Source organism: Erigeron canadensis, chromosome 4 (assembly GCF_010389155.1).
Source record: "Erigeron canadensis isolate Cc75 chromosome 4, C_canadensis_v1, whole genome shotgun sequence".
Classification (NCBI taxonomy): domain Eukaryota; kingdom Viridiplantae; phylum Streptophyta; class Magnoliopsida; order Asterales; family Asteraceae; genus Erigeron; species Erigeron canadensis.
Window position 1 is genome coordinate 3,576,852 of NC_057764.1, and position 15,600 is coordinate 3,592,451.

At 32.2% G+C, this 15,600-nt stretch overlaps 1 protein-coding gene and 1 long non-coding RNA gene across 2 annotated transcripts; one reads left to right on the forward strand and one right to left on the reverse strand.

Annotated features, from left to right (window-relative positions):
• Positions 1 to 2,536: 2,536 nt before the first annotated feature.
• LOC122596699 (phospholipase D zeta 1-like) lies at positions 2,537 to 11,902 on the forward strand. The gene is made up of 20 exons (XM_043769320.1): positions 2,537 to 2,722; positions 4,924 to 5,025; positions 5,191 to 5,306; positions 5,663 to 5,801; positions 5,990 to 6,148; positions 6,265 to 6,438; positions 6,573 to 6,815; positions 7,130 to 7,246; positions 7,446 to 7,585; positions 7,676 to 7,825; positions 8,305 to 8,461; positions 8,672 to 9,136; positions 9,396 to 9,506; positions 9,838 to 9,984; positions 10,310 to 10,507; positions 10,593 to 10,694; positions 10,803 to 10,934; positions 11,025 to 11,090; positions 11,175 to 11,236; positions 11,537 to 11,902. Exons 1-20 carry the CDS (start codon positions 2,537 to 2,539, stop codon positions 11,775 to 11,777), a joined length of 3,207 nt encoding a protein of 1,068 aa, XP_043625255.1. The 3' UTR covers positions 11,778 to 11,902.
• Positions 5,673 to 9,747, reverse strand: LOC122596700. The gene is made up of 3 exons (XR_006323364.1): positions 9,718 to 9,747; positions 8,367 to 8,534; positions 5,673 to 6,126 (listed from the first exon to the last, which is right to left on the reverse strand). It is a non-coding gene; the product is annotated as an uncharacterized LOC122596700 (long non-coding RNA).
• Positions 11,903 to 15,600: the final 3,698 nt, after the last annotated feature.

Genomic DNA, 15,600 nt, shown 5'->3' on the forward strand with positions numbered 1-15,600 from the left:
ATCCCAACATAAGCCGAAGTATATGGGGAGGTATGATGTAGACAGACCTTACCCTTACTCAACGGTAGAGAGACTGCTTCCAGATCCACCGTAGTGGAAGGGGCCTCCGGCGCAGGGTATTACCCTTAAAAAATAGTCTCCATGGCTAGCCGAAGCAAAAGTCGAAAGAAGAAGAGATCTCGATCTCAAATCTAGAGAGAAGCCGGAGCGTTTGCTCAACGACTCTCTAAAGAGAGAGAGAGAGGTCTTAACTTATGAAAAAGAGAGAAAAAAATATAAGTGGTTGAGATTTGATTTGGAGAAAAAAATGATTTATGGAGGAGAGAAAAAAAAGTATAAGTGGTTGGGATTTGAGGAAAAAGATCAAAATGAGTGGTTGAGATTTAAGGGTATTATAAGTATATTAGGTAGAGATGTTTGGATTAGTGAATAAATAAGAGAGGTAATTTAAGTAGTTCAAATCCTTAATTGAGAATTTGAAAAAGAAGAAAATGCTTTATAAGATATAGTATTAGATATACTTTTAATTTATAAAATATTAAGTTTTATAAAAACAAATCATGTCGCATACATATTGAGTAATGATGGATACTCTTAATTAATCCTCTTAATTATTTTTTTAAACATTAAATAAAAATATATGAAAAAGTTCAGAATAGAGAAAGAAGAAAGAAATTTTTATGTCACATTTTTATGATAATAAAAGTAAGATATATTGAATACATCATCAGAAGTTATAGTTAAAGTGTATAAATAATTATATATAATTAACATAAATTTTAAAGAATGAAATTTTAATACAAAAATAATAACTTTTTTAGATGTTAACTAGATTTTTAACCCGTGTCCAATACTGGACACGGGATTTACAATATTATTAATATTAGACCTTCATACTTTTAATTCGTAAAAGCTTGTATTTTTTAAGATATACGTTTTTAAGTGTTATACTTTGCAAGTTATAGTACGATAATTACAGGTTCGTCACTATCATTATTAGCTGAGACATATTGATGATATTGTTTGTCGTAGTCATTCCACAAGGCACATGATACAATAACTTTTCTATTATATAATTTATTTAAACAAGTTGTACTCATAATGTGATATTATTATTATAAAAAATAATTAAGAATTAAAATATAAACATATCTGTGATCATGTAATTAACATCCAAGAATAAATTTAATATTTTTGTTATTTAAAAAATTAGATATAAATACTTTTTGTAACTTTTTAAAATAAGTTTAATATTTTTTTCTTAAGTTAATAGCTAAGAATAAATATAAATTAAGTATCCAGGGTTAAAAAGTGTAAATTATTGATGGAAAACAAGAAAGAATAAATTAATGAAAATGTTTCTACAAATTAATATAAGGGGTTAACTAGTATGAATCTAGCAACATGGTTCCACCATGATTTTCAAGGGGGGAATTTTATATTCAAACATGTGATTTTCATTGGGGGGGGGGGGGGGGGAGTTTGTGAGGGGGAAATATCATTTTTCTATACTTCTAGCAACATATTGGTTTTTCCCCTAATATAAATACTAATATAATAATATATTTGAATAATGATTATTAAGATTTTTAATTTATAGTTAATCTAAATGATGACATAAGCGAGAGCCAATTGGATAAAATTGAGCAATTTGATTGGTTAATAAGTCATTAGTTCAACTGTCTTAAAATATATATTAAAAATAAAAATTAAGATTAAAATATTAGACATTTTTTAAGATAAATTTAATATATTTTTCTTAAGTTAATGGCTAAGAATAAATATAAATTAAGTATTTAGGGTTAAAAAGTATAAATTATTGATGTAAAATAAAAAAAATGTAAATTAATGAATATTTTTCTACAAATTAATATAAATTATAATATAATAGTATATTTGGATAATGATTATTAAAATTTTAATTAATATAAAATATAAATAATGACATAAGCGAGAGTCTAACTGGATAAAATTGAACGATTTGATTGGTTGATAAGTTATTAGTTTAATTTTGTTAAAATATATATTAAGATTAAGATAAGATTAAGAGGGTATATTTAAATGTTAATTATTTAATTAGTTACACAACTTAAAGTGTATACTTCCAAATAAGTCAAAAGATCCAAACAAAATATTCCTTCCTAGTTTACATTAAAATCGCATAATTCCTTTTAAAATGTTGCATAAGTAGCCCTCTTAATATAAACACATTATCATAAACTCCCCTTCCCCTGTCTCTAACATTCTGTCACATTTATATTAACTCCACCATAGAACCTCACAATACCAGACTTCCAAGCAACAATTTCGTACCAATATTTTTCTTTCCATTTTCAAACATCATCATATTTATTCATACATCTATATCTATATATATTTATATACATATACTGATATACATACATATACACATATATTCAAATACCAAGACAGACAGACAGACATAAATACATACTTACATAGTTACATACAGAGTATATTGTTAGATGCCAAATAGTACGCAAGTACATGCAAAACAACGACAGTTTATAATTAAATGTCTACAGAGCCGTTAATCCCAAAAGGTTCGTTACAATCTCACCATGGTTCGCAATATGGTCCTGACCCGATTCGTATATTCGATGAACTCCCAAAGGCTACTATTCTTTCGGTTTCCCGACCCGAAGTCGGTGATATCGGACCTTTGCTTCTTTCTTACACAATTCAAGTAGAATATAAACAGGTAAGTTTTAATGTTGATGACTACTTCTGTCACTGTTTTTGTTATTAACTACTACTCTTTTTTTTTTTATTAAAATATATATATATATATACAAGGAATATGTGTATGGTGCCAATTTTTATTAAATTGAAAATGATGTTTGTGTTTTGGTTAATTAGTGGTTGGTGGGGTCATGTGGGAAAAACAATTTATAGGTTAGTTGATTAATGTGGTTAAATTAAAGCTATTTTTTCCCATACCTTGCTGTGACGGACTTGGCCATGGTTTTGCTGTTTTTATGTCCCCGTATCCCGCTTTGGCGGGGATTGAGTACTGTTGTTGTTTTTAGGTCAAAATTCGAATGTATAAAAGATCACACACTAGATAGATATATTCAATGGTAGATTCAGGAATCATGATGACCCGGATCATAGCTTACTAAGCTAGTTAAAAATAAAATGTTCCTTTAAGAAAATACGATTTCAGAATGGTTATCATTAAGAGGATAGGTAGCCATATATGCTAAGACTCGTAGCGCTAACAAACAATTGCACTACTATGGAATGAAAATTACATTTCATGAGCCGAACAGACCCATAGCCTGAGCTACCCCTAGCTATAGAGTGGTTCCTCCCTTGGATTTATTAGTTTTTGCTAACTTGTAGCTTGGGGACACAAGCTAAGGAACACCTAAAAATATAGCATGATGAATGGTAAAAGGATAGGGAGAGAGGAAAATCACGAAACATGTGTTGAAAATCCAATGCATTAATCCCATTTGTAGACACACCAACTAAGCCTATTTATCAAATTCGTGAGGAACCGCAAAAGAAATTAAAAGGGATTTGTCGATCGGAGAAAATAAAGAGGGGGAGGCACGTCTGGTCTCATGATACCATGTAAGATGATAATAAATCCCTTGGGGTTTTCCCTTCTCATTGTCATTAATTTATAGAATTACAAATTACATTCGACTACCTTGAATTATTACACTTGAGTACCTCGAACTATGACATAATCTAAACTAATACAATATACGTACCATAAACACGGTCTAATATTAATACTATGAGTTAGCTATAATTAATTACAGTTTGATAAGTTTTTTAGTGTATGGTTAATGAGCTTTTCCTTTTTATTAATTTTAAAGTATCCTACGTAAAGGGTAGTAAATCGGGTAGACAGAGATTCTTGTTTAGGCTACCTGCAGAGAATCGAAAATTTGGCATTTATTTAGATGCGTAACGGTATTCAGCAGTTTCCATACTCTTTACCTGGAGAGGATTGAAGCCGGTATCTTGTGAGACCTTCGGGTTGTTTTATTATTAGGACACCTTTGAGATAGTTATTTACAGGTCATTTCCATTTTCAAGTTTTCTATAAAATAAAAAGCAATAGAAAGCACCCCCATTATCCTTTATCTAGTACCGAAAATTTGTTCTTTTGTTAAGCAAATGGCAGTGTCAAAAGAGTGGATTTCTCGTCCTTTACATGTCCCTTCTTAGCAGGTGCTTAACCTGGACCTGCACTAAGAGTTGTAGGGTGATTATCGGGTATTAGCCATTGGGTATTAGCCATTGGTTAATGACGCTTAGGTAACCAGTTAGTACTTGGTTCTGATGTGTGTACCTTGTGTGCTACATTGGAAGCACCAACGTGGGTTATAGCTGTGGTTACCTTGATTGTTCCATCTTCTCCTGGGTTAGTGTATCCTCCTTTTGTAATTGCTCAGTTATGGGATATCTGGTGTTCCTTTGGTTCTGCCATATAGGGGAAAAGTTCATTCAAGATTTAACTGATCTTAAGTTCTGTGTAATAACTATTGATTAGAACCTTTCGCGTTAAGTGATCGTTCTTATGATGTGTCCACTTCTAACTTTTCAAAGTCTTAAACTTTTAACTTTGACCATAAATAACTTAGTGTGTATTATATAATATTTAATGAAAGTTATACGATTGGATTGAGTTTTAAATATATTTCCACTGATATAATTTTTATTAAGTATTATTTAACAAAAACAAAATTATTTAAGGTCAAAGTTAAATTTTAAAGACTTTGAAAATTTAAAAGTGGACACATATAATGGGACGAAGAGAGTACTTTTTTTTTTTTTTAAAATTTCAGTGGGTGCAACATTCTAGATATCTCATACTTGCATATTTTCTGCAATTGAGATTATGGAAATTTAGCTAACCATTTCATATTGTATGCATTCTTATAGTTCAAGTGGAGCATATTAAAGAAGGCATCACAAGTTATCTACTTACATTTTGCATTGAAGAAGCGGGCATTGGTGGAGGAAATTCACGAGAAGCAAGAGCAGGTTCATTTTAAATTTTCGTAAATTCGACAAATGTTAAATTAATATCTATTCAAAACTTGCCTTATGTTACACTACACTTGTCGATCTTATTTTAAAGATCATGGGCAACCGTTTTCAATTTTCTTATTTTTTGTAAACTGCTTATGAACAATTCAAACACCAAAGGTTAAGGATTGGCTTCGACACATAGGAATGGGAGATCATACAACAGTTGTACATGATAATGATGAACCTGGCGATGGAGCTATTCCAGTGCATAATGAGGACAGCATTAGAAAGAGGTAGCTGTGTACACGGATGCATTAATCCTAACGTTTCCCTTTAGAGGTGGTAAGATGGATGGGTCAGGTGGTTTGGGTAACAGAAAACACTTTTATGTTCATTTTATGTGTGATTTGTAATAAGTTATTTGGAATTGATTATGATTTAAGAGGTTGTATGCATTAGAAACAAACTTATAGATAACTTTCAACATGTTTGACCTGTTCCATTTATGCGGTTTATAAAACTGTTTGAGATAAAATACAACCCAAATCGACCCTTTCATAAGTAAATGCGTAGAAATTGCCACTCTCTAGTTTCTTCCAGATTCCAGGCTCCAGCAATAAGTGTGTTCTTACTATACTTTTCATTGCAGATCTGTCCCAACCAGGGTCGCTCTGTCTATTATAAGACCATCAATTGGGAGGTCAACAGTTTCAGAAAAAGCAAAAGTTGCAATGCAGAATTATCTTAACCATTTTCTTGGCAACATAGATATTGTGAATTCTCGTGAGGTACTTACAAAATGTTTCTGTTATAATTCTACATATTTTTGTTTGGTTATAATCTTCAAGCACTCAAATTAGGACCACTGATCCCCTTATGTCACATATGTCAAACTGCATTTTCTTTTGTTCTCCATAACTTTAATCTTAAACTTTTTCCTTTCAACGCTTTTGGTTCGGTTGTAACTTGGGGCCAGGTTTGCCAATTTCTGGAGGTCTCAAAGTTATCCTTTTCTTCAGAGTATGGCCCAAAGTTGAAAGAGGACTATGTTTTGGTTCAACATTTAAATCACATCCAAAGAGATGATGCCGGAGCAGGATGTTTTATGTGTTGCTGCAGAAACAATTGGCAGAAGGTTAGTTTTTCTGAAAATAGTATATCTTCGTAATATACTATGTCTTCGATGTTTCTCGATTTGGAAATAGTACTATTACCTATTATATATTTGTATGTTATGTGATAACTTTGCAGGTTTGGGCAGTATTAAAACCTGGATTTTTGGCATTACTAGAAGATCCTTTTGGTACAAAGCTCTTAGATCTCATTGTTTTCGATATGTTAGCACCTTCCAATGGAGATAAAGAGGATCAAGTACTTTTGGCTAAGGAAGTAAAGGAAAAGAACCCTCTGCGTTATGCATTCAAGGTCTTTTGCGGTCATTTTTATCATTTGATTGATTCCTAGCATGCAGAGTTATGGTTTTAGTCAAGTTTAGAAAGATTTTGGGTTAACTGCTAAGTTTTTCTCATTCCAGTTGTTAATATTGAAAATTTCTATAGGTTACGTGCGGAAATCGAAGTACAAAAGTAAGAACTACAAGCAGTGCAAAAGTTAGAGATTGGATATCTGCTATCTACAATGCAAGTCAAAAGCCAGTAGAAGGTTGGTGCAATTCCCACCGTTTTGGTTCCTTTGCTCCACGAAGAGGTTTGATTGATGATGGTAGTCAAGCTCAATGGTTCGTAGATGGACAAGTAGCTTTTGAAGCAATTGCTTTGTCAATTGCAAATGCAAAATCAGAGGTACATTATGTCTTTACACTCTAACCTCTGGACTACTTTATATAGTAGGTGTTTTGTATGTCATTTTAATAGTGATTATGCAAAATTAAATAATCTAAATTAGATAATCCAGGTAATAATATGTACCAAAGAAAATAATGTTTGGATGTTCTTATGATGTTTGAGTCTTTGGCTAAGTTTATAGCATTATTTCTGATGAATCAGAGGTTAAATTTCTGTGAGAAAAGTAGTGGCGATCTGTTAATGAAAATCCTCTGTAAAAGACTTTCTAATTATGCTTATAGAAGAAGTTAATAAGTAAATTTAACATGCAGATCTATATTACTGGATGGTGGCTCTGCCCAGAACTATATTTAAAACGTCCGTTTCATGCAAATGGCGCTACTCGTCTTGACGCGCTGTTTGAAGCTAAAGCCAAGGAAGGTGTGAAGGTACAATGGTAGACCATATTTATTATTGATGTGTATATTTTACTTTAGCCTCAGTTAAGCCGACTTGGTATTAGGTTTTACTTTTATTGCTGCATGTATACCTTTCTCTTATCTATGACAGAGAAACTTCAAAACTTATTGTATTGTGAAAAGTTGTGTGATTGGAACTGTTTTTGATGTTGAAAATAACTTTTTTCAGATATACATTCTTATGTACAAGGAGGTTTCAATTGCATTGAAAATCAATAGTTTATACAGCCAGAAAAGGCTTCTTAAAATTCATGAGAATGTGAAAGTGTTACGCTATCCTGACCACTTTGCAGCCGGCATCTACTTGTGGTATGCATTTTACTAATATTGCCTACTAACATATTACCAACTGTATATTGATTATTTATCTTGTTTTGGTCTTAACTCTCGGAAATGCAGGTCACACCATGAGAAAATTGTGGTTGTTGATCATCAAATATGCTATCTTGGAGGACTAGATCTATGCTTTGGCCGTTATGATACAATTGAACACAAAGTAGGTGATGACCCTCCTTTCATCTGGCCTGGAAAGGACTATTACAACCCGAGGTAAAGTCTCTCTTCTTTTGTAATCTAGTGGTGGCTATATGTATGCCTTTACTAATGGATGGCTCATTTTAGGCTGTGTTATCTCTTAGAGGTCAAACAAACTAATGCATAAAACCTCATTAATCATTATTTTTATTGTTGAAATAATAGAATGTACTCATGATGGACATATTAACTTAAAAAGAAGTTTTGGGACAAGAAAGAATTTCTGGTAAACCCAACTTGAACTGAAGTGTACCAAAAGTATTTGTTCGGATTCAATTGGTATAAATCAGTTACCCAACTTCCTGACCCGCCTGCCCACCTTTAGTATTATCTAACTTGGTAATAAAGTTGATTAAAAGCAGTGAGCATACATTAGAGAGAAATACGATGGAACACTAGGATCTTGTGGTTTCAAAATCCACAAAGAAATGTTCGTATTTGATCCAAAAAAGAAGAAAAGATTGCTTACTTATGAGTCATTTATATTTATTCAGGGAATCTGAACCAAATTCTTGGGTAGACACCATGACAGATGAATTAGACCGCAGAAAGTTACCTCGAATGCCATGGCATGATGTTCACTGTGCTCTTTGGGGACCTCCTTGTCGAGATGTAGCAAGACACTTTGTCCAACGATGGAATCATGCGAAGGTTAGTGACTATGCTTGTCAAAAATCCGCTTGATCCAGTATTAGTGATTTAAAGTCTCTGGCTGAGATTGGTTCTGAACGAAAAAAGTACTATTTGATAAGTGTTGAGAATGGTCTCTGTGAAAACTGTGAATGATGTAAAATTGCTTTTTCTAGTTTCAGTCTCGTGAAGATGAGTTTCATTTTCTAATACATTGACCATTTTATACAGAGAAACAAAGCACCCAACGAACAAACAATACCACTACTAATGCCACAACAACACATGGTTCTCCCACATTACATGGGAAGAAGCCAAAATTTAGACATTGAAAATAAGCCTACTGATGAAAACCAGACAGACGTAACACAAAGTTCTTTTTCCTACGAGTCACCATCACAAGACATACAATTTCTTTTGCCTCAAGAAGCTGAGGGTATAGATTCCAAAAGCATCAGTAACACGTTAAATGGGCCGCACCCCAGAAACCATCTTAATCCATCACATGATGAACATTCAAGCCAAGCTATGAAACCAACTGACTCTGCAGATGATTTTAGTTTATATGATCAACCTGAAACTAGCAGCGGGACAGCTAGTTTTGGATCAGACTTGTCAGATGAGGGGTGTGAAAGACACGAAGTTCCTAGTGGTGACATTTCACAAGTCGGCCCCCGTACATCATGCTCTTGTCAGGTTAGTTATTATGCTAAACTTCATGTATATAAATGAAACCGATTGCCACATATTGTTTCATAATGTCACATTCAAAGTAAGGATGTTTAAAGTCATCATTTAAATTGAGGGTAGCTACTAAACTAATTAGTTAATCTTGGTATTTCAAAATAGCTATTTACCCATTCTTTATAATAACTCATGAAAGAAATTATATAGTACTTATCAAAAAGTGTACATGGTATAATAGTATTCATGTTTTCTGATATATGGTTTTCAGGTTATCAGAAGTGTCAGCCATTGGTCTGGTGGAACAAGTCAAACTGAAGACAGTATTCATAAGGCTTATTGTTCTCTTATTGAAAATGCAGAAAAGTTTATTTACATTGAGGTATTTTATGGGAAATATACTATCTATAGTTTTGACCGTTATGGGTCCTAATGTCGATCGCTTTCATTTAGTTTTTTCTTTTAGAAGACAAATTTCCCAATCAATGTCTAGAACCCAAATTATGAGTTTAAAATCAAATAAGTAGTTAACGGTTAAGGGTCATTTACAGCAACACTATCGACAATGGGACCCATGAATCCATGATGATCACCTGCAGCAAGACAAAGCAGCTTTCTTCTTGTTTTGAGTGATAGTATGAAGAGCATATATATCATGACCAGGATCTTTAAATCACAGTTTAATGTTTGTTTTTTTTTTTATCTCCATGCAGAATCAGTTTTTCATTTCGGGCCTCTCAGATGATGATGTCATACAGAATCGTGTCTTGGAAGCTCTATACAGACGTATCATGCGTGCACATAAAGAGGAAAAATGCTTTAGAGTTATTGTTGTGATACCACTCTTACCAGGGTTCCAGGTAATACTCTGCTCTTGACATGATTTCCAAGAGATGGCAAATAGACTGATATGCCTGTAAGTAAGTCAATTTGGGGTGCATTTTACTTCGACCCAGACTGTCAAATGGGTCAAAATACACCCAAAGTGAAGTCATAAAACCTTCTACTATTCATTTTTTACCGATGTATGCAACATAAATCATCATATGTAATATACTTGTCATTTCTTAACCCAGTTTGCAATTCTGATAAATGGGTGGCCTTAAAGAAATAAATTTGATAATTGGTTGGCCCCTGTATTCATTTATCCCTAGATTTTATCCTAAGTCAGTGACAACTAAACAGGGTCGTCTAGATGACGGTGGGGCTGCAACTGTGAGAGCTATAATGCATTGGCAGTATCGAACCATATCCAGAGGACAAAACTCGATACTACATAACCTCAATGCACTTCTCGGTCCTAAAACAGATGACTATATATCATTTTATGGTCTCAGGACATATGGAAAACTTGGTGATGATGGTCCCATTGCTACAAGTCAGGTAATGCAATGTTTTTATGCTGTTTAGTCATCTATATTGGTAGTGACAATGAAATAATAAAATCTTTTTTACTATTTCCTTGCAGGTGTATGTGCATAGTAAAGTGCTGATAGTTGATGACCGTATCACGCTAGTTGGATCATCCAACATAAATGACAGGAGTTTGCTTGGACACAGGGATTCTGAGGTTCAATTTTACATTTTTCATTTTGATGCCTTCTCTTTTCAATGTCTATATTCTTTGGAAAGGGCGAAAAAAAATAGTTCTTTTTGCTAACACATGTTATCACATCAGATTGGGGTTCTCATTGAAGATAGAGAATTTAATGAATCAAAAATGAATGGAGAGCCTTGGAGGGCCGGGAAATTCACCAACAGTCTTCGGCTTTCTCTATGGTCTGAACATCTTGGTCTGCATGGTGAAGATGTTAGTACCATTTTAGTATATAAATTGCTAAAAAGGGTAATGAACGGCTTGTTTTCTTTCTACAATAAAACTTCCTTTTTTATGTTTCAGATAAGTCAAATTGTGGACCCAATAGCTGATAAGACATACAAAGATTTATGGTTAGCAACGGCAACGGTAAAATACATGACAACACGATAACATAATATTATATAGTCGGTCTTTTAGTCCAATCTTGAAGTGATATAATTAATTTGACAGGCAAACTCTCAAATTTACCAAGATGTGTTTTCGTGCGTCCCAAATGATTCTATACTCTCGAGGTATATTACTCTTTCTCGTGTCCTTTCTCTACTGAATTGAGCTTTAGGTAGTACTTTAATCTCAAATAAATAAGTTTAGCTATTGTGACAACAAGTCAAATGGGTCGAACAAGTTGAAAGTCACCCAAAGAATATGTCAGATGCATTACAACAAGTCTACTGATAAAAAAAAAAAAAAAGGTTTTCTGGTCAACCAAAGCTATCTGGACCGAAATGACTTGTTTAAACCAGAACTCGTTACCTAATTTGCTCATCTTCCAACCGTCAAGTCTAACTGCTGCCTATCACTTCGTTATGCAGATACGCTTTCAGGCAAAGTATGAACTATTGGAAAGAGAAATATGGACATACTACAATTGATTTAGGCGTAGCACCAGAGAAAGTTGAATCATTGACAGATGGAGACATTGCTACAACGGAGATATTAAAGCGTGTAAGAGGGTTTCTTGTTTCATTTCCATTGCAGTTTATGTGTCAAGAAGATTTAAGACCGATGTTCAGCGAGAGCGAGTTCTATACATCTCCTCAGGTCTTTTACTAGGTGTAAGTAGTAACCATTTTACTAGGAAAAAATTTACATAATGGGTACCAAATAGTACATGGGATAAGGGGTTCTCATCCAATTATCTTTTTTTTTTTTTTTTTTTTTTTGTTTTTGTTTTTGTATTTTTAGTTTTATTTGTGGAGGGAGAAGGGTGGTTAGTGTAGATCATTGATGTTGGGTGGGTATATAACTGTAAATTGTACATTAACAATTTGCTTCTCATGATCATTGGTTGACATAATTAAAGAATAAGTAGGTGTGAATACGTTGTTCATCTTTGATCTCCATAGTCATTTTTCTCATATACAGTTAAATAAAAAAAAATTATCTATATTTTAAACGGGAATTCTTTTAGCCCATTATCTTCATGGAGGAAAATTCGGACTATTTGGGGGAGTTGGCGTGGGTAAAACAGTATTAATTACGAAATTGATTAACAACATTGCCAAGGCTAATGGAGGTATATCTATATTTGCCGGAGTCGGTGAACAGACTCGTGAAAGAAATGATCTTTACGTGGAAATGAAAGAATCAGGAGTAATTGATGAACAAAATATTACAGAATCAAAAGTAGCTTTAGTTTATGGTTAGCTGAAAACCGTCAAGAGCTCATATGAGAGTTGGTTTCACTGTCCTAGGCAGGGAGGGAGCCATAATTTTTTTTTGTGAGGGGGCAAATTTAAAAGTCTCTTATTATATATATTAGAGTCATCTTTGAGGGGAAAAAAATTTTTAAACAAAAATTAACTCTCACCGGAAAATTAGAAAAAATGAACCCTTAAAATAATTTCGTCTGGGTGTCAGTTATGAGAACATCTATCTTTAACTTGAACATTGGTCTTTGCAATTTTAGAGCATGTAATAAATTTTGATACAATTACTCACATAAATAACACACTTTCTTCAACTTCGTTAAAAATCAAAATAACTGAAGATTTTTACTTTACTAATAGAAGATTTTATCTCAAAACTAATGCTTCCAACATATGTAACATACTTCCAAAGAAGAGGCTTATGACAACGATGGTGACATTTGTATGTATAATGTATTTATTATTATTATTATTTAGGAACAAAACTACAAATATACCTCTAAAAAATTACATTGTATCAAAATTGGAATGGAGGCAGTTGCCCACACTGCCCCCATTGTGGAGTCGTCCCTAGTCCTAGCTAAGGCGGAATATTTCTGAGATGTTATTATACTTTTATTTAAGGTGTTATTAAAACTTGCTTGAATATGAATAGCCCGTTTTGGTATTTTACATCTACTCTTACGTGAACCAATACGTCCACGTGAACCCTTTTTTGGTATAGTTGTCGGCATATTTCATGATCTCATAAAAATCTATATTGTCACTCTTTGGAAAAATATACAGTTGTGTTATGGGTAAACTATTGTTGTTTACAAGTGTAACCTGTAAAGGAAAAACATCCTAATAAAATCTCTCTGAAAATTGAAAGTAACAAAAGGGTAGATTTGACAATCAAGTCGGCCGGATTCGATCGGGGCAACTCTCTGGTTAATGATAAAATTACCCTATTTGAGATTGGTAGTTTGTAAGTTATAAAATAACTAAACCATTCTAATATATAACAAAACCTACTATTCATACTACTTTTAATCTTGTAGTTATCTAATTAATCACTTATCTACCTTAAGCACTTCACTTTTTCATCGTAGATAGTCATGCACAAAAACCGGGCCCAAACTAAACCCGACCCGAACCCAAACTGGTTACAAACCGGTTTGTGGTCAATGTGGACCTGGTTTTTTTCGCTTTTTCCCGAATACCCGATCTCTATCGGAATACCAGAATACCCAAACTCGAATCGATTTTGGTCAAACCTAGTCTGGCCGAGTAGGGAACTGGTTTATTCAACCCGATTTTCCGAAACCTAGTTTTATGGACCACCTCTAACTGTAGATAACTCCCCATCAGGCCATCACATATGATTTTATTACAAATGGGCCTGATTATAGGTTTGATCCTATATAAATGGGCTCCCTCGAACAATTTTAACATCAAAATCTACACTCTACAGCCTCCAATGTAACGGGTATATTATCTAATATTCAAGCTTATTTGTTAATTTTAGGTTGACTTATGTTTGATAAGTCTTGTTTTGTGTTATATATATATATATATATATATATATATGGAAAAGTGAGTATGAGACTGTATATTATAATATAACTAAAAGAATAAGTTGTGGTACAATTGGCACCCCTAATTCCCCTCTTTGAGTCTAATCTTCCTTCCTTATTAGTTTATCTATTTCTTTTTAATATTTAATTTAATTTAATAAATGGTCAACCTTATTATTAATTAAAAACTCTTTTTATCTTTAAAAATCTCCCAAAAATTATTTCTATATATATATAACCTAGAAAAAAAACCTCACATATTCTCAACCCAAAAAAACACCTACGGCCAAAAAATGTATGGACTGTTTCGGAGTTAAACAACCCCAAGAAAATCAAAACGTTCGAGATAGTCTTTGTTGATTACTTGGTATGTATTTTTCTAGTTATATATTTTGCTGCAGATTTTTTATTTAACTAAATTTGAAAGGAAAAAAAAAAATCTGGAATCAATATTTATATAAAGTTAATTTTCATATGTTTTTTCTTTAACTTGTATATTGATTAAGTTATGATATTGGTCATATTGATAGTTGTTCAAATCATATCAGCTTTGATTAATATATTTTGAGACTACCCGTCATTTGGACGGGTCTAAGCACTAATTTTCATATATTTATGAGCTTTAAGGTCGGCTTAACCTTTTCATTGGTTTATTTTCACATTTTGAGCCTTGTTTTGTAGTTTATTACCAAATATTTTCATAATTTTGAAGTGGCAACATAAATAAAAAAATTTATAAATGACAAAATTAAAATTTAACTTTTTATCTATTTTTTTGTATGTGTATATAATTTTTAAAGTACTAAAGTTTTTTTAAGAACCAACCTCTTTAATCAAATTTGGTTACTCAATTTTATAACATAAATCTTTTAAGTCATAGCTTAAAACATAAACATGAGCCAAAAACGTAAGATACTCAATCCTAAAACGTAAGATACTCAAGCCCAAAAATTGACAAGATTTGAGGCTCATAACTTGTGGAGACCTTAAACAACCACACTAACACAATTGAACCGACTCTTATAATTGTATGATAAATCATCAAACTTTGTGGAGACTTTAAACAACCACACTAGCACCATTGAACCGACCCTTATAATCTTTATAATAAATAGACAATTGTCTTTTTAAAGTATTTTTAGAAATAATATGATGTGGCAAGTCTACATTTTTAAAAAAAAAATCTTTATTATAATTATGATGTCATAAATAATTTACAATATTTTTAATTAAAAATAGCTCACTAAATGTTTATTTAAAGTTTATAATTATTTATTACAAACAAAGAATTTTTTTTATATAGTATAATATCATTTTTATGTTTTGTTAATGCAATAGGTATTTTAATTTATAAATTATTGTATTATTCAATTTACTATCTCTATATCGATTTATAATATATATATATATAACAAAAATTAAATGCATATTTTTTAGTTTTATAATTTTTATTAAAAGGCTCGGGTTGAACCCGGGTAAATCCGCTAATTCTACAATAAATCAAAATTGAAAAATCAAAGATAAGATAAACCAAACATCCTGTTAAAACTAACTATAACTATAAACTATTAGAAAACTATTATGTATGAGTATGAGTAAGCAATATATATGTAGGTATTTTTTTTTTTTTTTTTTTAAGGTGTGGATTATTTGCCCGAAACTTAAGATCTA